Source organism: Saccoglossus kowalevskii, chromosome 7 (assembly GCF_978046115.1).
Source record: "Saccoglossus kowalevskii chromosome 7, keSacKowa6.1, whole genome shotgun sequence".
Taxonomy (NCBI): domain Eukaryota; kingdom Metazoa; phylum Hemichordata; class Enteropneusta; family Harrimaniidae; genus Saccoglossus; species Saccoglossus kowalevskii.
Window position 1 is genome coordinate 25,911,574 of NC_140647.1, and position 20,945 is coordinate 25,932,518.

General features: G+C 33.1%; 1 protein-coding gene across 1 annotated transcript in view; it reads right to left on the reverse strand.

The window, feature by feature from the left end:
* The window catches only part of LOC102810265 (protein AF-10-like), a 41,048-nt gene extending 20,426 nt beyond the window's left edge, over positions 1 to 20,622 (reverse strand). The window contains exons 1-6 of the mRNA XM_085501377.1: positions 20,357 to 20,622; positions 8,822 to 8,901; positions 7,285 to 7,339; positions 5,735 to 5,844; positions 4,973 to 5,076; positions 1,480 to 1,624 (exon numbers count right to left, since the gene is read on the reverse strand). Coding sequence (XP_085357503.1) covers positions 1,480 to 1,624; positions 4,973 to 5,076; positions 5,735 to 5,844; positions 7,285 to 7,339; positions 8,822 to 8,901; positions 20,357 to 20,468 — 606 coding nt within the window. The 5' untranslated portion in view covers positions 20,469 to 20,622. The remainder of the gene's footprint in view (positions 1 to 1,479; positions 1,625 to 4,972; positions 5,077 to 5,734; positions 5,845 to 7,284; positions 7,340 to 8,821; positions 8,902 to 20,356) is intronic.
* Positions 20,623 to 20,945: the final 323 nt, after the last annotated feature.

Sequence of the window (20,945 nt, forward strand, 5' to 3'; positions counted from 1 at the left end):
CCCGATCCAAAAAAAAAAATGACGTGCATCAAGGTCCTATTATGTTTAATGTATGTACCAAATTTGAACAAAATCCGTCCATGCATAACTGAGATCCGGGTCCGGAATGGTGAAAATGTGCGATTTTGATGCATTTTCGGCCTTAAAATGGCCGCTATTCGGCTATCGTTAATCGGATCATGAAAAAAATGCATGTGCATATGTCCCATATAATGTGTGATGTATGAGTGAAGTTTGAACTTAATCGGTCCATGCATGTTCGAGATACAGGTGATCACGGACGCACGGACGGACGGACGCACACAGGGCAAAACATAAGTCCCCGTTTTTGGACTGCGTCCGAACGGGGACTAAAAATATTCCACAAACCAAAGCCTGACTTTATAATAATATTAACTTTGACCATACTGTCATTCAACAAGATAAACTGAGACAAAACAAACTAGAAGACGTGCACATTGGAAGCCGAAAATACAGTGTCACAGTGAAACTTGGTCGCCTTGAAATCAACGCATGGGTCAAATTCAATTTTACATTTCTTGCCTTCCAAAGAGATTATTAACCATTCTTACCAATCACTCTACATTTTTATTCAAACCTGTAAAGTTTTTCTACATTATTTGACAACTTCAGCGTTAAAATGGTTAAAAAATGGGTACTATGGATAATATGGCTAAATATGGCATTGTGACTCAAGTTATTGTCTATTCAGCTGACTTTCAGCCAATCACTGACGCTGTAACAAACCAAATTTGATGCACATCAAAAGGTTATCCAATCATGTGTGTCAATTCACATAGTAGTTAAGTTTTGGTACTTTAACAGGGTTTGAAGTTATTTCCTTGAGAGCAATAGCCTTGGTATATTTTAACAAGAACTAGCATAGGATTACCCCTAGTTGAGATATCTAATTATTATTAAAAAGTGACGACCCTGCATGTATTTGAAAATGCTCAACACACATGCACACAAAGTACTGTTGAATACTTTATTTTAGCTGGAATTAATGTTTGCTGAAAAAGACATTTTGATCGTTTTGTGTGAAGTTTATTTTCACTGATTTCTGACGAGTTGAATTTAATGTTTCTCTCATTTTGTCTACAGTCACACTTGTAACAGTCCCAGTCTTTAAAAAAGGAAAATATATTTTCATGATATATCATAAATAACGATATATTTGTATGTGTTGGATTGCAATGTACAATGTATCACTAGAAAATTAGGATTCATTGATTCAATTGGAAATTGATCACTACATACGAATAAGTAAAACTGCTTGATAATGCAGAGCATTCAAATATTAGAGCAGGAACCTACAATAAAGACAGTGAATCTGATCACACAACCAATATTTTCACTATCATGTTTTGAAATGTTCTGGATAACTGCACAAACGTTCATTTCAAGCACTGAAAATCATGTGATTTCTGGTTGCAACAGTAAGATTGTAATTGCAAGAAAATGTCACAGCTTACTCACCTGTATGTGCTTGTAAGTAGCGGTGTCTGTGTGTCTTTGAATGTTTCGTACTAATTTGTTATAATGATATTCACAGTAGCCGCAGTACTTTACGTTGTCACTGAATTGTCCTGCCTCCTCACAAAGCAATCCTTGCATCTGTGCACTGCAAGAAAAAAAAAAAGATAGATCAAATAGCAAGGAGACTTTGTTCAAAAAAGCAACAACAAAAACTGTGTAACATGTTGTTATGGAAAGAATTATACTTGATCTGACAGGACAACATTTTGGTGACAATATTTACACGTTTTTTTTGAAATTTTTTCCTGAAATCACAATTTGACACAAAATATTTAGACTTTCATAATTCCTTAATTGATTTGACAAATACAAACAAATTAAGAAGCCAGTCAGAAAGAGAGTAGTTGAAAAAAGATTTTTAGTAGTTGCTATGCTATGACGGTTCAATTCATTGATTTTGTAATAGATAGGGCTGAATTTAAGACCAGTATTTGGTAAGTCCTAAAAATGAAGCTGATTCACCTACAATAGTACCAGCGACATAAGAAATGTTGAACCAGTTTACTACTAACTTTATATATCATATGTACCAGCCTGCCATTTCAAAACTGACTGGTTTTTGCTAAAATTCCAATCACAAACCTAAATAAAAGCATCCCTTGCAAAATGTTATTTTTAAAATAAAGAGGATTACATTCCCGGGTACCTCGTGCCTTGATACCCCCCCCCCCCGGCAACATTTCCAAGAAATAAAGGTAACTGCTGTTCTCTTCTGAAATTTTTTTTTTCTGTATACATGTGCCAAACTGAATACCCTGTGTTTTAAAAGCAGAACAGACTTAAACTGATTTATACTGCCCAGTAATCAGTGGTCTCCAAGAATCGAACACAAAACCTTCTTGAAGTGAGGCGAAGACGGTAACCACTGTACCATCCAGTTTTGGTTTTAGTAGTTTTTAACCATTTTCACGATACTCAAGTTATGTGAAATGATTGCCTGTCATAAATACTCATTTATCATACTCATTTTTCAAACATTTCGCCTAAATTAGGATCTAATGTAGGTTTTTTGAAGTCACTGCATCACTCAAGAGTGCAATGTTTATCGTTTAAAGTGAATAGGTAAACTCTTGTTTCAACAATGAGCTGTTATCTTCATAAAACGTTTCTTCCACTTCCAGTTTATCTTTCAAAAACTACTAATATCTTGATTCATTGGAAAGTCATGCCAAAAGATCATACAACAACATTGGTAAATCCCCTCAGTGTTATGTTCACCATTCAGTGAAGTCACAGAACCCTCATTAACATATTTAAATGAGCTGTGGTAATTTGAACACATTGGGACAATCCAGTATTCTGATTGGTTAATAAATCAATTTGACCTATCAGGTCAAAGAACCCAGTTTCATGGTTCTGAGCAATAATTTATGCTAATTTATTCATAAACAAATCGTCGTGTGTACACGAGTGTCTTCATCGACTAGCATCGTCCAAATTAACTTGAGGATCAGCCGCTACGCATCCGGGTCACTAATCACTCATGGGTGTGTTTACTAAGTAGAACAGCATTCGACCCTGCATTTCACGTGAATATTGGTCTGTACGTTTTGGGGTAACGAAAGTATATTCTAAACAAAGTTTCAACAAGCAGCCTATAGGCTGAGATAGCTCCGCTGTTAGCAATGCACATTTCAATTAAAGAACTGAATGCATCATTAGAAAATGAACAATATGTATAGTATCAAAGCAATCGGACTTGCGGTTTTTAACAAGAAGTCGAAAATATCACTTTCTACCAAAAATGACAAAAATATTCACCAAAATTAGAGAATTGAAGATATCATCATGAAATGAACAAATCTGAGAAAGGTCTACATGTAGTATCTAAATATGTAATATCAAAGCAATTGAACTTTTGGTTTTTAATAACAAGAAGTCGAAAATAACATTTTTTACCAAAAACTACAAAAATATTCACCAAAATTAGAGAATTGAAGATATCATCACAAAATGAATAAATCTGAGAGAGGTCCACATATAGTACCTGTATATGTAATATCAAAGCAATCTGACTTGCGTTTTTTAACAAGAAGTCGAAAATATCACTTTTTACCAAAAATGACAAAAATATTCACCAAAATTAGAGAATTGAAGATATCACGAAATGAACAAATCTGAGAAAGGTCTACATGTAGTATCTATATATGTAATATCAAAGCAATTGAACTTTTGGTTTTTAACAAGAAGTCGAAAATATCACTTTTTACCAAAAATGACAAAAATATTCACCAAAATTAGAGAATTGAAGATATCAACATGAAATGAACAAACCTAAGAGAGGTCTACCCAAGGTACATATACACCAAGTATCAAAGCATTCAGGCTTGTAGTTTTCAAGAAGAAGTCGAAAAAGTAAAACATTGACACGGACGACGACGGACAATCACTCATATGATAAGCTCCGCTCGACAAAGTCGACAGCGGAGCTAAAAAAAAACTAACACAACCGCATTGTGTAGCAGCAAATGTTCATGGTTGCTCAATCCAGTCATGCTGCGTTTCATAATTGTTGATTATTACTCAGTAGTGATTGTAATAACGTACAAAAAAATAAATTCTTTGAATTGTTATGAAATGCAAATAAAATTCAACTTAGTTTCATCATAAGCAATTGATTCCGGTTGCATATAAACACTCGATGTAGGGTATCCGCCATGTTCTTTTGTCTTGCAGAGTTGACCTAATAGGTTAAATTGCTAATTAACCAATCAAAAACTTGATGATGCCAACGTGTTCAAATTACCTTAGCTCATTTAAATATGTTAATGTTATTGAAAGCAACATGGAAAAGATTTGCCGATGTTGTAGTATGTTTCTTTGGCTTGGATTTTGATGGAAAAACAGCATGATTTTTTTTTCAAATCAAAGAATAGTTTTCAAAAGATAAACTGAGCATTAAAAGAATAATTTAACATTATTTACAGTGATAACGACTCATTGTCGAAACAAGCTTACCCATTCATGCTAATCACAATAAACAAGTACTTGAATAACAACTTAAATAGACCATTTTAGGTGTCAGGAATGAAATGTTCGAAAAATGACGCCAAAATATTTAAAAAACAACTTTAAAAACTGACATTTCAAAAGTGGAGGTACATTATAATCGGATAAACGACTTGTAAAATGCTGTAAAATTGGAGGGGGGCTTATACTCGAGCAGAGGTTCATACTCGGACAACTACGGTAAGTTGAATTTTACTTGCATTTAAAACAATACAACAAATAATCATGTAATTTATTTTAGACCAAACTTTTCGTTACTAAGAAAATTAAAACCAATGCATATTACATTAAAATCAAAGTTTTTTTTGTTACCATAATTTTTTTGTTTGACTGATTTTTCAACAACTATTTTAGAATCAAGTTTCACTTATTCCTGATGCCGAATTCGGAGTATTTATGATACATCTATTTTCACAATACTCACCACGTTACATGAAATGATTGCCTACATCCATTTTTATTGCACGTCATACAAGCGCCAGTACGCGCCTTGCTTTCTCGATGCTGGTGCTCACAGATATAACACATCTGAAAACAGTTGAAATCAAATTATTATTTTCAAGAAATAGCATCATTCACAAAAAATCATTTAAATGATTGAGCATACAATAAATGCAATGTAAGATTGTAATAAGTTCACAGTGGGAGTGAGTATGGTAAATGTAAGATTGCAATAAGTTCACAGTGGGAGTGAGTATGGTAAATGTAAGATTGTAATGAGTTCACAGTGGGAGTGAGTATAGTAAATGTAAGATTGTAATGAGTTCACAGTGGGAGTGAGTATGGTAAATGTAAGATTGTAATAAGTTCACAGTGGGAGTGAGTATGGTAAATGTAAGATTGTAATGAGTTCACAGTGGGAGTGAGTATAGTAAATGTAAGATTGTAATATGTTCACAGTGGGAGTGAGTATGGTAAATGTAAGATTGTAATATGTTCACAGTGGGAGTATGGTAAATGTAAGATTGTAATAAGTTCACAGTGGGAGTGAGTATGGTTAATGTAAGATTGTAATATGTTCACAGTGGGAGTGAGTATGGTGAATGTAAGATTGTAATATGTTCACAGTGGGAGTGAGTATGGTAAATGTAAGATTGCAATAAGTTCACAGTGGGAGTGAGTATGGTAAATGTAAGATTGTAACAAGTTCATAGTGGGAGCAAGTACGGTAAACACAAGATCTTACCTTATTATATCTATCATGTGGCACCATAGATAACAATATTGGTTCCATTGTCGTCACGTTACCAAATCGAACTTCTGGAATATACAAAGCACAGACAACATGTGCCCAGCCTAGAAAACAAGATAACATTACATAGTACAATTATATAGGCTACATATTTAATGTATGCGGTTGAGGAATAGCATGTACCCAGATATAGTAAATTCAGGAAACATTCATATGAAAAAAAAATTGAATTACAAATAATTTTGAGTAACCATCGTCACTTCAAAAGAAAAAAAAATTCTAAATAGGAGATGAGGGCGCTATATAGGTTTGGAACATTACAAGATCAGGCACACTATATTTGAGGTAGCAAAACAATATGGATGAGAGTACTAATCTAAAAAATTGTTGTCTTGTAACCCTGTTCATAAAGCTTTACATGCGGTAATGATTTGCTCATGTCAGCGTCACTTGAAATAGCATACTAAATCCATTAACAACTCATTGTTATGGTAATTTTGTGTCCTCATAAGTCATTAGAAGTGATGACCTACTTTGTCAGACGTCTATATTCTGGCCCTGACACTACGACATCCAGTATTATCGCTATCATATTCGTCCTAGCATTTAATATGTCATTACAAGGTTGCGGCAAGGACGTTGGGCAAAAGTGTTAGATCAGCGATTCCATCTGCTTCAAAAAGATTTGTGGAATAATGTAGTAATTCCACTAAAAGACTGTAAAATAGTTGGGATATGACACAGCGCATTCCACACCGCGTACCAGACATCTCGCACCCGAATTTTATTTTAATATGGTATTCGTAGAGGATGGTTGAAACAAAATAACCAAATCCTCATTATTTTAGTGTAAAATGGTGCCAGTTTTGAAAAAATCTTTATAATATACAGAAATAAACTAAATTTTCCATGTACATAAAAAAAAAATGCTTGAGCCTATTTTCAAGTGTTCATACCCTGACATCGCGATACAAACACTGTATCAAAATCGGAGATATCTGTGAAAGTAGTTTTTAACAACGTAGCTGCAGTACTTGCAACGGAATATCATCAATTTCTGGATTTTACAGCAAATATTTATATTAAGCCTAGGTTAGTGGATTCTGATTGTTTTGACTGAAATGTAATTAATTACTTATTATAGCCAAGAAAAAAAAAAATATTTAAGTACATTTTGTATTATTTTTTTTCTAGCATTTTACTATTAAACCCAAACTCTTTTGCCCACTTCCTTTGGTTGCAAACCTTGATATATTAATACTTTCTTTAAGTATTGAACAAATTAAAACTGAAGACATGACATGATTTTTCCAAACTAAATGTATATTAATTATTCACTAGGTGCTCCAAAGATGTTAATATGTAAAATAACAACAAAACTATAGAATCGTTTTTATTGCCAACTTTGTGAACTTAAAACCCAATTAATATGCTCAAAACATCAAAATAGTGAAATTGAATGGCAGTGAAAATGAATAGTTTTACAGTACCAGTGTAGTTCAAGATATGAAGGGCAATCATTTTATGACTCTAATATAATTTACCTCCATTGTCCGTCCTCTTTAATGCTCCTTCACGATGAGGACACAGCTCACACCTCTGTAAGATAACAAGTCTAAGAACTTAATATTTGTCAAATAGAGCATGAAGTGAATATTATAACATGTAGTACTGCTCATGTGGCATTGTACAACAAAACACCTGACTCCTATCAATAGAATAGTCTGCTGTATTCTTTCTATTAATAGTACATTGCGCTTACATAAACAGAGGCATGAGTGTGGTCATAGCAAGTCATGTTTTAATGATTCACCATACAAATGCATTACAAACGTGTTATCTTTGAGGATGCATTACCAATAGAGCAAATAGGGTAATCATAATAATTTTCAATACAATGAGGTAAGTATTAATAGCAATATACCTATGCATTTTCATTGTAAAATTATCATATTTACTACCGTACTCATCCGACTCGGTGCCCATGCTAGAATGTTCACATTCGGCTAAATCCCCATCCCTTCCAAAATTAGACTGTCTAGTCATAAAACCTGGTCTTTGAGCATTGTTTGACTTCGCTGAATACAGCATGGATATCGCCCGCAGTTAATATTGTACGAATGCGTAGACCACAGTAACTATACAATGACAATTACCCGATCTTTAAAACAAGCAGCCTGTCGGCTGAGATAGCTCCACTGTTAGCAATGCACAAGTTTAATCAAAGAACTGAAGATATCATTAGAAAATGAACAATATGTATAGTATTAAAGCGATCAGACTTGCTGTTTTCAACAAGAATTTGAAAACATCACTTTTTACCAAAATGACAAAAATATTCATCAAAATTAGATAATTGAATATATCATCACGAAATGAAAAAATCTGAGAGAGGTCCACCTGTAGTACATGTACCTATATGTATAAGATCAAACCAATCAGACTTGTAGTTCAACAAGAAGTGGAAAATATAACTTTTTACCAAAAATTACAAAAATATTTATTAAAATTGAAGATATCATTACGAAAAGAACAAATATAAGAGAGGTCTACCCAAGGTACATATACACCAAGTATCAAAGCATTCAGGATTGTAGTTTTCAAGAAGAAGTTGAAAAAGTAAAAAGTTGACACGGATGACGACGACGGACAATCACTCATACATGTATGATAAGCTCCACTCGAAAACTATACTAAACTGTTTTTGTGTCAGAATTATGTCAGTACAACACTGCATTCTGATTGGTTTAATAGCAGATAAGGATGAATCTAATCTCTTGGTCATCCATTTTCAAAAAAATGACCTTAAGCAGAGAGGAAAAACGCAATGGCCTTTGATATCATCGTGAAGTTCAAGTGAAGGATCTACTAGTATGCCAACAGTAACAGCTGTCTTGAGTGCTTTTGTTCTTGCTTTCATCTTGATTATATTTAATTAAAAGTTGTGATTAAAACATAATTAGTATCATAATTATCTAACAGTACAAATCATGAAGAATTATGGGCAATTTGTTTGCATCACAACATTGCTAATAACGGCTATAACCAATCGGATCTAGATGTAAATAACATATTACTCACCACTCGGGCGGCTCTTTCTTGCGATTCACATTTCCTACAAAACCAGGGTCCAGTGGGGACTGTCACGATACCATAACATGCTACAAATATAATGAGATACAAGTGTTTGTCTAGTTGCTTGTATTACACCATTGATTCAGTATATTGCGAACAGTGGACTTGACTTCAACGTCTCTTCCATAGTTACATAATACACAGCAGAATAAATTTATTTGATGTCTGAATGTAGTTTTGGAACACATGTATTAACAATTCGCCTGCTGAATACCTTTCACGGATAGACTAGATAAATAGGTCAAGCAGCCTTTGATTGATATAGCTCTGTAGTATTGTTAGATACTGCACATTACCTCCACAAACAAGGACTATGGATACTGGTAGTCCAGGTATGAAGACCACGATTTTACTGTTAAGTATTATAGATTGATTATAACATTCTATTTGAGGGGGGGAGGGTTACATTTTCAACAGGTAACTATTCACTACCCCAGGCGCTGGAGGTTGTAATGTTCCGCCTGCCCGGTAGGATAAAGCTACACAAACAACACTCCAGTCTGACTGCTATTCCACCCACTCACTAATTAAACTTTGAACGTTAGTCAATCACACTCTACTCTTGATGTAGCTGTTAATAAACAACTGAATATATTATAAACTAACCATATATGGGAGATGGCGGGTAAAATCATGTTGGTGTTTTTATCCCAGTTTCTCCAGCGCTGTCGTCGATCGTAAGTAGTTGAGTCCATTTGAGAGTTATTTTTGTCGGCGATTGTGTCGCACGGTTTTCTACAACAATCTGGATTTAGTTCATCGACAAACTTGTTCAAAGTTTCTCTTGTCAGACTAGAGTTATTTTATGGACCAGCGTAATTAATCGCGTGCATTGGATATTATTTTGCTTTTATCATTATTAATTTGCTCTTCACAAAATCACGGTTTCGGCGGACTGTCAGCGATTTTGTCAAAGGAAATTGATAAGATGTTGCAAAACAAATCGCGCCTCTTCTCTGCTATGGCGACACCGGAAAAAACGTTCTCCTCTTGCTCCATGTTCGCTGAAACACCAAAGAAAGTCTTAAAATTTGCGGTCAATGATCACTGCTGACTTTGCTCATGCACTCTAAGGTCGCATGGCCAGTTAAAATCTTGCATTTAATTAATTAAATGTTCACGTTTTGAACAGTTATACACAACAGTCTAAACAGAGACACACGCCGACACCGAGAACTGAAATGACGCCAGTCAGGTGATTTTGTTTACGACATTTGCTATAAATAGAGTACCGTAGGTGTTTGATTGACACTCGTGTCACCCAATCAGTGCTACATCTATTTTATGAATGGCGCACTCAGTTCCGATAGCAGTCAGACTGGAGTGTTGTTTGTGTACCGGTAGCATTATCCTACCGGGTGGGCGGAACATTACAAACTCCAGCGCCTGGGGTAACTGGTCACTAGCCGAGGTTGTACAAGGTTATACAGTGACCAAGAAGGAAAATTTGTATTCGCTTATACACTGTCTCAACATTTTTCAGAAGAAGTCACAAATATCATTGTTTTCTAAAAATAACAAATATTGTTACGAAACAAACAAATCCTAGAGGACCACTCAAGTTACATATATATAGAAAGCATCAAAGCAATGGGACTTGCAGTTTTCAAAAAAAAATCAAAAATGTAAAAAGTCGATGCAGACACAGGGAAAACGGACAATCAGTAATATTAGCCACATTCAACTTTATCAACAGTGGCGCTAAAAAAAAAAAACGCCAACAGCGGGCAATGTCATTGTATATGAACTAATTTTGGGTTTTGTATTTTTCTAAAATAGAACTGTTGTTTTTAATTAAAAGATAACTGCCACATCGCAGGAAAAATGACACAACCTTTGGTCACCATGTGTTTGAATTCAGTGGCATACTTGAGAATCAGCCTAGACATGTTTGTTCAATAGTTACATGTAACAAGATAATATGGAAGACCAAATAAGTTGCCAGTCAGCCTACCAGTTTGTATTTGTCCCAAAATGTGTCAGAAATTACACAGGAGACATTAAAACTAAATAATGAGCACTAGTAACATAACATATACGATCTTCATACATATACTAATTTACGTTTGAACTGACCAAGGCATCACGTTCTAGCTGACCTTACTTTACTGATATATTTATTTTAATATTTAATTTTTTCTATTTAGAAGGATGATAATGGATACAGTGCACGCAATTTACAACAAAAATGAAAACCAGTCATGCCTAGAAAATCCAATAATTGGGAAGGTTTCAAATAATGGCTAAAAGGGATTTATTGACCAAAATAAAGCTGAATTGGTCATCATGGTTTATTTGATTGAAATTGTGAATATTTTTCTTCCTTCCATAAATAGAATGTTTCTTATGCTGGGCATTATAAAAAGATAATCTGTTTGACATAATTTTCTGAAACCAAACGGTTCATTTGTGAAAATGTTTATGATAAGCTGCCAGCGTATTATTTAAAATACTAATGAATCACTTTTCTTGAGATGACGTGGTTCGATATCGAACAAGATTTATGAATTTGAACCATTAAATCTGTGTTTCATATTCACTCCTCTATTGCTCACCAAAATTATCACTCTTCAAATCCATACATGTAGATCCCAATCTCACTCATGTTACTGTGTTGAATTTTTAGTTACCAGGTCATTGCCAATAAACAAAGCCTGGGTCCTGGAAATCAATGAGTTTCATATACTAGGACTCCAGGATAAATTGAAAAACAATGACACCTAGTGTTGAATAAATTTACAAAAAACCATGAAAGGTTTTGTATTTTCATTTAAAAAAATAAACAAGCAGCATGTCAGCTGAGATAGCTCCGCTGTTAGCAATGGACATTTCAATTAAAGAATTGAAGATATCATTAGACAAGAGTTGGCAGAGCCATCTCGATGCTGGGAAAATAAGAGTTTTAAAGGTGTGTTTTGGAGCAATGGATTGGCGAACAGACAGAAAAGCAATTTCAAAGACTTTGACTTTGTTTTAATGAAAACTTGAAGTATAGATGAGGGTACGTATTATTTATTTATTTTGAAAACTCAATTTTTAACTGAAAGAATTAAACTAAATTAAATAATCATGTAATGACTACTGTTCAACTCCAGACTAGTCATTTAATTGTACTTAGCGTATGTTGCTATGACAATCAACCAATTCAAGAAAAAACAGTCGACAATGAATATATAAAATGCATGGTCACAGCCAAATCGCTGTTTAATTGAAATAAAAAAAACTAAAAAAAAACACATAGAACTCTAAGACAGAAAGAGAAACACGAGCGATGTAGTAACAGGCATTACAGCAACCATGTTTGTTTCACCTCAATCAATACAGTATTACCCACGATGCACTATTCCCATAAGCGTGGGTATGTGGAAATTCGTAGTCACACATACTGCGGTCAAGAACAAGGTAAGAAATTACGTGACGAAACCATCCCGATTTGCCGTCGACAAACTACACCGCTATAGGAAATTGGCAATAGGAAATTCGAAGGAAGCTAACACAGTTGATGTATAACAGAGGAAGTAAATGAAAATCACTTTTCAGTCCTCGTTGAGGCACAAACGTATTTAAATGAGAGACGATGGCAACTTCACGTTGTGGCAGATTTAATACACACTACGACAGTTCGACTAAAGTTTACAAACACCACGGTCAGTCACACAAAGTCCCCCAAATTCAAAAGGGATTTTTAAATGCACCGGGGAACACGAGACGAACAATTGTGCATACTTAGATGACGACTCCATACTAAACGCAGCGTGAAAATGACAATTTAAACTTTCCGGGGCAGATTGACATAATACTACAGTTCAATAACATGGCCAGTCACATAAAATCCATCAAAAGGGAGCTGCAAGTCGTATAATGCCAAAACAGTACCATGATTTCACAACATTCGAAATACGTTCGCTTTTATTGATGTCTACTGTTCAACAGTTTAATGTCTTCCCGTTTGCAAGAACACAAAGCCTAAACTATCAGAAATTCGTAACACATAATTTGAGTAATGGTATAACAAAATAACTCATCATTTGTAAATTCAATCCACCGAAAAAGTATAAAGAACATTTTTATAAACAATTTTTAAGTATATAAATAACACTTTGAAAAAAAACAAGATTTATAAACATAAATCTATTTAAATACATTCTCACTACAAATTACACAATACTTATTATCTAATGGAGTTTCTTCACAGCACAAACTATTGGAATCATTCACACGTGTGAGTACTTCGGTGACACATTTTATAGCTACACCCAAAATAGTCCATCCTTTATTACGTAACTGTGACCACATGACATCATTCTGTTAACATCCACACATTTTCATAAAATCTCCATGCACTTTTTGACCTTTCATAAGTAAAATACACTACAATTTACTCCAGAAAAACAATTTTCTTGGTACACTCCTACATTCTTGCATACTACTGAGGGATTCAGACACATTCCAAGCTGAACAATTTTCTTGGACTAACAACAAAGCTGGTAAATCCTTTCCCAGCAAAAATGAACAATATGTATAGTACCAAAGCAATCACACTTGCTGTTTTTTAACAAAAATTCGAAGAAAAATCACTTTTTACCAAAATGACAAAAATATCCATCAAAATTAGATACCGGGTAATTAAGATATCATCACGAAATGAACAAATCTGAGAAGGGTCCACATGTAGTACCTATATATACAATACCGAAGCAATTGGACTTGCGGTTTTCAACAAGAAGTCGAAAATATCATTTTTCACTAAAAATAACAAAAATATTCATCAAAATTAGAAAATTAAATATTCATCATCAAATGAACAAATTTGAGAAGACCATCTGTAGTACCCATATATATATATATATACATGTAATATCAGAGCAATCAATTTTTAACAAGAAGTCCAAATGAATAATATCAAAGCAATCAGACTTGTGGTTTTTAACAAGAAGTTGAAAATATAACTTTTTACCAAAAATGACAAAGAAATATTCTTCAAAATTAGAAAATTGAAGATCACAAAATGAAAATCTGAGAGATGTCCACATATAGTACCTATATATGTAATATCAAAGCAATTGGACTTGCAGTTTATAACAAGAAGAGGAAAATATCATTTTTTACCAACGGACGACAAAAAAAGGCATTTGCAGTGTTTCAGGTGTTTTGAAAAGACAAAGGTCAAAAACCCACCAATCAAAACAAAATGCACCTTGCCTTGTGCAGACAACTTGTTGGTAATGCATTGTATGACATTAAATGCTCAAATAAATATATACAGGTAAGTCTTTCAAGACGAAAAAACAACAGTGTTTTATTTTTTCTTAAATGGGCATTCCATCAAATGAAGAAAAAATATATGTGGTACTGATAACCATACTCTATCTAAAATTTATTGCTTATTCTGAACGTTTTCCAGCCAAACATAAAACAAGCAGCCTCTCGGCTGAGATAGCTCCGCTGTTAGCAATGCACTTTTCAATTAAAGAACAGAAGATATCATTAGAAAATGAACAATATGCATAGTATCAATGCTATGGGACTTGCTGTTTTTAACAAGAATTCAAAAATATCATTTTTCACCATAAATGATTGTGGTTTTCAACAAGAAGAAAATATCACTTTTTACCAAAAATGACAAAAATATTCACCAAAATTACTGTAGATAATTAAAGATATTACAAAATGAACAAATCTGTGAGAGGTCCACATGTAGTACCTATATATGTAATAATATCAAAGCAATTGGACTTGCGGTTTTTAACAAGAAGTCAAAAATATCACTTTTTACCAAAAATGACAAAAATATTCACCAAAATTAGAGAATTAAAGATATCATTACAAAATGAACAAATCAGAGAGAGGTCCACATGTAGTACATATATATGTAATATCAAAGCAATTGGACTTGCGGTTTTTAACAAGAAGTCAAAAATATCACTTTTTACCAAAAATGACAAAAATATTCACCAAAATTAGAGAATTAAAGATATCATTACAAAATGAACAAATCAGAGAGAGGTCCACATGTAGTACATATATATGTAATATCAAAGCAATTGGACTTGTGGTTTTTAACAAGAAGCCAAAAATATCACTTTTTACTAAAAATGACAACAAGCAGCCTCTCGGCTGAGATAGCTTCGCTGTTTGCAATGCACATTTCAATTATAGAACAGAAGATATCATTAGAAAATGAACAATATGCATAGTATCAATGCAATGGGACTTGCTGTTTTCAACAAAAATTCAAAAATATCATTTTTCACCATAAATGATTGTGATTTTTAACAAGAAAATATCACTTTTTACCAAAAATGACAAAAATATTCACCAAAATTACTGTAGATAATTAAAGATATTACAAAATGAACAAATCTGAGAGAGGTCCACATGTAGTACCTATATATGTAATAATATCAAAGCAATTGGACTTGCGGTTTTTAACAAGAAGTCAAAAATATCACTTTTTACCAAAAATGACAAAAATATTCACCAAAATTAGAGAATTAAAGATATCATTACAAAATGAACAAATCAGAGAGAGGTCCACATGTAGTACCTATATATGTAATATCAAAGCAATTGGACTTGCGGTTTTTAACAAAAGTTGAAAATATCACTTTTTACCAAAAATTACAAAAATATTCACCCAAATTAGAGAATTGAAGATATCATTACAAAATGAACAAATCTGAGAGAGGTTCACATGTAGTACCTATATATGTAATATCAAAGCAATTGGACTAGCGGTTTTTAACAAGAAGTCGAAAATATCACTTTTTACCAAAAATGACAAAAATATTCACCAAAATTAGAGAATTAAAGATATCATTACAAAATGAACAAATCTGAGAGAGGTCCACATGTAGTACCTATATATGTAATATCAAAGCAATTGGACTTGCGGTTTTTAACAAGAAGTCAAAAATATCACTTTTTACCAAAAATGACAAAAATATTCACCAAAATTAGAGAATTAAAGATATCATTACAAAATGAACAAATCAGAGAGAGGTCCACATGTAGTACATATATATGTAATATCAAAGCAATTGGACTTGCGGTTTTTAACAAGAAGTCAAAAATATCACTTTTTACCAAAAATGACAAAAATATTCACCAAAATTAGAGAATTAAAGATATCATTACAAAATGAACAAATCAGAGAGAGGTCCACATGTAGTACATATATATGTAATATCAAAGCAATTGGACTTGTGGTTTTTAACAAGAAGCCAAAAATATCACTTTTTACTAAAAATGACAACAAGCAGCCTCTCGGCTGAGATAGCTTCGCTGTTTGCAATGCACATTTCAATTATAGAACAGAAGATATCATTAGAAAATGAACAATATGCATAGTATCAATGCAATGGGACTTGCTGTTTTCAACAAAAATTCAAAAATATCATTTTTCACCATAAATGATTGTGATTTTTAACAAGAAAATATCACTTTTTACCAAAAATGACAAAAATATTCACCAAAATTACTGTAGATAATTAAAGATATTACAAAATGAACAAATCTGAGAGAGGTCCACATGTAGTACCTATATATGTAATAATATCAAAGCAATTGGACTTGCGGTTTTTAACAAGAAGTCAAAAATATCACTTTTTACCAAAAATGACAAAAATATTCACCAAAATTAGAGAATTAAAGATATCATTACAAAATGAACAAATCAGAGAGAGGTCCACATGTAGTACCTATATATGTAATATCAAAGCAATTGGACTTGCGGTTTTTAACAAAAGTTGAAAATATCACTTTTTACCAAAAATTACAAAAATATTCACCCAAATTAGAGAATTGAAGATATCATTACAAAATGAACAAATCTGAGAGAGGTTCACATGTAGTACCTATATATGTAATATCAAAGCAATTGGACTAGCGGTTTTTAACAAGAAGTCGAAAATATCACTTTTTACCAAAAATGACAAAAATATTCACCAAAATTAGAGAATTAAAGATATCATTACAAAATGAACAAATCTGAGAGAGGTCCACATGTAGTACCTATATATGTAATATCAAAGCAATTGGACTTGCGGTTTTTAACAAGAAGTCAAAAATATCACTGTTTACTAAAAATGACAAAAATATTCACCAAAATTAGAGAATTGAAGATATGATCATGAAATGAACAAATCTGAGAGAGGTCTACCCAAGGTACATACACACTAAGTATCAAAGCATTCAGGCTCGTACTTTTCAAGAAGAAGTCGAACAAGTAAAACATTGACACGGACGCCGGACAATCACTCATATGATAAGCTCCGCTCGACAAAGTCGACAGCGGAGCTTAAAATGGTGCAAAATCAGACAAAATTTCAATGACAAGTGAATGAAACTGAATATATTATTCATGAAATAAACATTATTTGACACAATCCCACAACCATCAGAGAATGTCGAGAGTAGTGCATCTCTTTTTTTTACCGATCATAAGATAATTACACATTTATTCATTTATCATCTAAACACATTATAACCATATATGATCGTTCATTTTGAATACACGTATCATTAATGATGACTAATTTACATACGAATAAATTATGCTCATTATTAAAGAAACATTTATCACAAACAATAACTTCAATCATTTTTGTAGAAAACTCTTTAAAAGGTCCGGGGAAAACTATTGTGTTCAATGTTCGTGTGAACATGCCTGGATTACCTACATGTGGGTGGATGTAACAATTGCACATTTTGTCTTCACTGGGAAAGGTGGTGACTTTTAATTTACATAACTGGCACAAAAATAGCATTTTCATGTAACAAACATAACATTTGAGGTGAAAATTGTGTAGCATTGACAATTTTCTGGGGTTCACGAAACAGCGTGTCAGAAACTTTCGCGAAATTTATCCTTAATCAATGCTATACAATTATTGAAAGGATCAAACGCCACCATTGCCGATTGGATATCAACAATGAAAAACAAGTGTGGTACGAGTTCCACATTAATATTATGTTGCACTTGAATGCATCTTTTCTAGTGTGATAATTACTACATACTTTTTGTTTCTTGACAACTTAATTAAATAAATGATTTCAGCTTGAAACTTGAATGAACATCAGTACTGTAAAATCTGTATTAGAAGCTGCGGCTTCTATTAAAATGGTACAATACAACACAGGGGTGCGGTTTCTATTAGAGCATCTACACATATGAGAAATGGTGAATGGTGTGGGCTGTGGCTTCTATTAGGGATGCGGCTTCTAATACAGATTTTACGGTACTAACACAAACCTACAATCTGGCTTTAGTCAGTTTTTATACAACTCTGAAACTTGATGTTTTTGCAGTACTGTTGAAACAAATGAAATATCAACTCAATTAATGTCCTGGGCTTCATTTATAACCCTAGAAAATTACGACACAAATCTTTTGATTTGGAATGACTTGTGATTTTATTGTGAAATTTCAAACTCATTTGCCAGATTTTGAAAGTTTCCTATAAACAATGTAAAATATACTTAGTACCTATATTCAACAGGAAGGCATAAAACTTTGAATGAATTCTACTACAGTCAAGCTACTATAAAACACAAGGGAGGAAACAATCACGTTTTATTGAACATCAAAATGACTTACACTATGAAATGAAAATGACACAATTTCTATTGTAAGGTATCACAGCACTTCAAAGCAAAATTAATAGTTCCTTTCATCTTTATTTGATTGACATCTTTAATCAGGATTATGATCTGATCAACACTCAGTAGTGGGTTTTGTGAGAACTTAAATTATGAAGGTTGATTTTGCTAAAAATTATGGCAAATGATCATTTACAACTTCTGTGTTATCTGTATTCAGTAGTTATCAGAGTAGCAGGACCTGAGAATACCTTTGCAGTTTTATGGCTTTCTCGTTACAGAAAAAAATTATTTGCATAGTCAGAATAATTAATACATATAATATGTATAATCGACATGGATTTTCTTAAGACTATATTATATGCCTGATCCAGTATTGTGATGTGGTTGTGGTGATGGCGGGGTTTTGTGGAAAGGAAAGCAGGGCAAAATCTACTCTATGTAATAAGACATTGTATGACACAGTTACTGTTGACTCAACCCAAAATGCCATGTTATCGAGTGTCCATGCTTTTATTTTATATCAGGCCTAGACAAAATATTTATGTCAATTTCAGACTATAAAAATAATGTATGCATATAGTATAATATCATACTTTTGTTTTCTTCAACTATCTGAAACCTCATTTTAAGTAAAACCACGCAATGTAAAACGTTCTTTGTTGCCATTTCGTAATTTATCTCTCATTAAATTGTTACTACAAACAAAGAAAAGATGTATAATATTTAAGCTTGTCCCAAGAATACTGCAAAGTATACACTCTGGAAGTATGGAAACACACAGACATCTACCATGCATTGGCCAATACAATTACTGTACTGTCTTTGTGCATATATATATTTTGTGGTATTCTTGTAATAATCTCATATGATTAACATAATAAGGATATGCAACTCTTATACATATGTACGGTATTATGCAATCTCAAAGGAAGTGAAGTCTAACGCTCAGTGGACATTTAAAAGGGACCCAACTCTGTGTGCAACGAACGTTCAAACGTATTTCTAACCAATAGTGTCACAGAACGCAGTGTATGTTTATAAATGTTTGATGCTTAAATTGTAACAAGAAAAACGTAAGTATTATACACTTTGTGATTAACAGGAAACTAGCAAAAACTATCCAAGAGGAATACAAACCACTTATTTCACCGACTCAATAATTTGCGATAGAATTTCTAGAAATGTTGCATTTGTCCAGGCATTTTGTAATTATCTCCCTATTCATGTCACTTCTTCAATTTGCGCAAATTTGCACATATCACATCCTTTAATACACCTATCTTATAAATCTCTAATTGTACAAATTACTGTTATTTTATCTAAATGATACAAAAGTCTATGTGTTTGTAGAGGGACTATGGCTTAGTGGTTTGTGTTACTTGTACAGATACAAACACCTGACAGTTAACGCCTTGGAAATAAACATAAGTGATATGTAAACATACAGTAGCCCACGTGAGTCCGGTGAAGATCATGATAGTACACAGGGCAACCTCGCCAACAAAAGACATATATCGAACTAATTCGGATAATTGATGTATGATCAAATGTTAATCAAATTATTGTGTATTATCAATTATTATTTTAATATTGTGAATGAACGTTTCGGTGTAATGAGTCGATCGCCTTCAGCAGTTATGACGTTTTGACATACATATACTCGGTTAAAGTTACAAGGCGCCCTTTTAAAAAACACCAACACGCGAATCGCCGTTTAGTGCCTTGCCGAAATACAGAAAGGTCGATTATATCGTCAAATTGGGATATCGAATATACAAACAGTAATTTATCACGAATAGAACGACAATCAGACTGCCGTCGACAGGGGACGACCGACGGTTTTGTAATCGACCAGACACACACCACTCACTACTGTACCTTGATGGACAGCAACATTACAACCATGGCCATCGCAATAAACTAGCGGGTTTTCTGTCCATCCACGCTCGTCAGAACACACGCAACAACCGCCTATCATCTCTTTGGCCATTATGTTCAATTCGTGTGAATCACCGATCGCCCAGGATCCTGCAGGAAAAGCACATTTTGCCGCTGAAATTGACAAATGAATTCAAGTAAATTTAAACTGGTTCCCTTTTTTTGTCTCAAACACAAGGTCATTGAGCATGCGCCGTTCGTGTCGAACAATGGGATTGTGGGATTGATTAGAGTTACTTACCACAAAACCCACACTCACACTCTTTCTTTCTTTCTTTCTTTCTTTCTTTCTTTCTTTCTTTCTTTCTTTCTTTCTTTCTTTCTTTCTTTCTTTCTTTCTTTCTTTCTTTCTTTCTTTCTTTCTTTCTTTCTTTCTTTCTTTCTTTCTTTCTTTCTCTCTCTCTCTATTTATTTATTTATTTATTTATTTATTTATTTATTTATTTATTTATTTATTTATTTATTTATTTATTTATTTATTTATTTATTTATTTATTTATTTATTTATTTATTTACAGTTGAACAGACA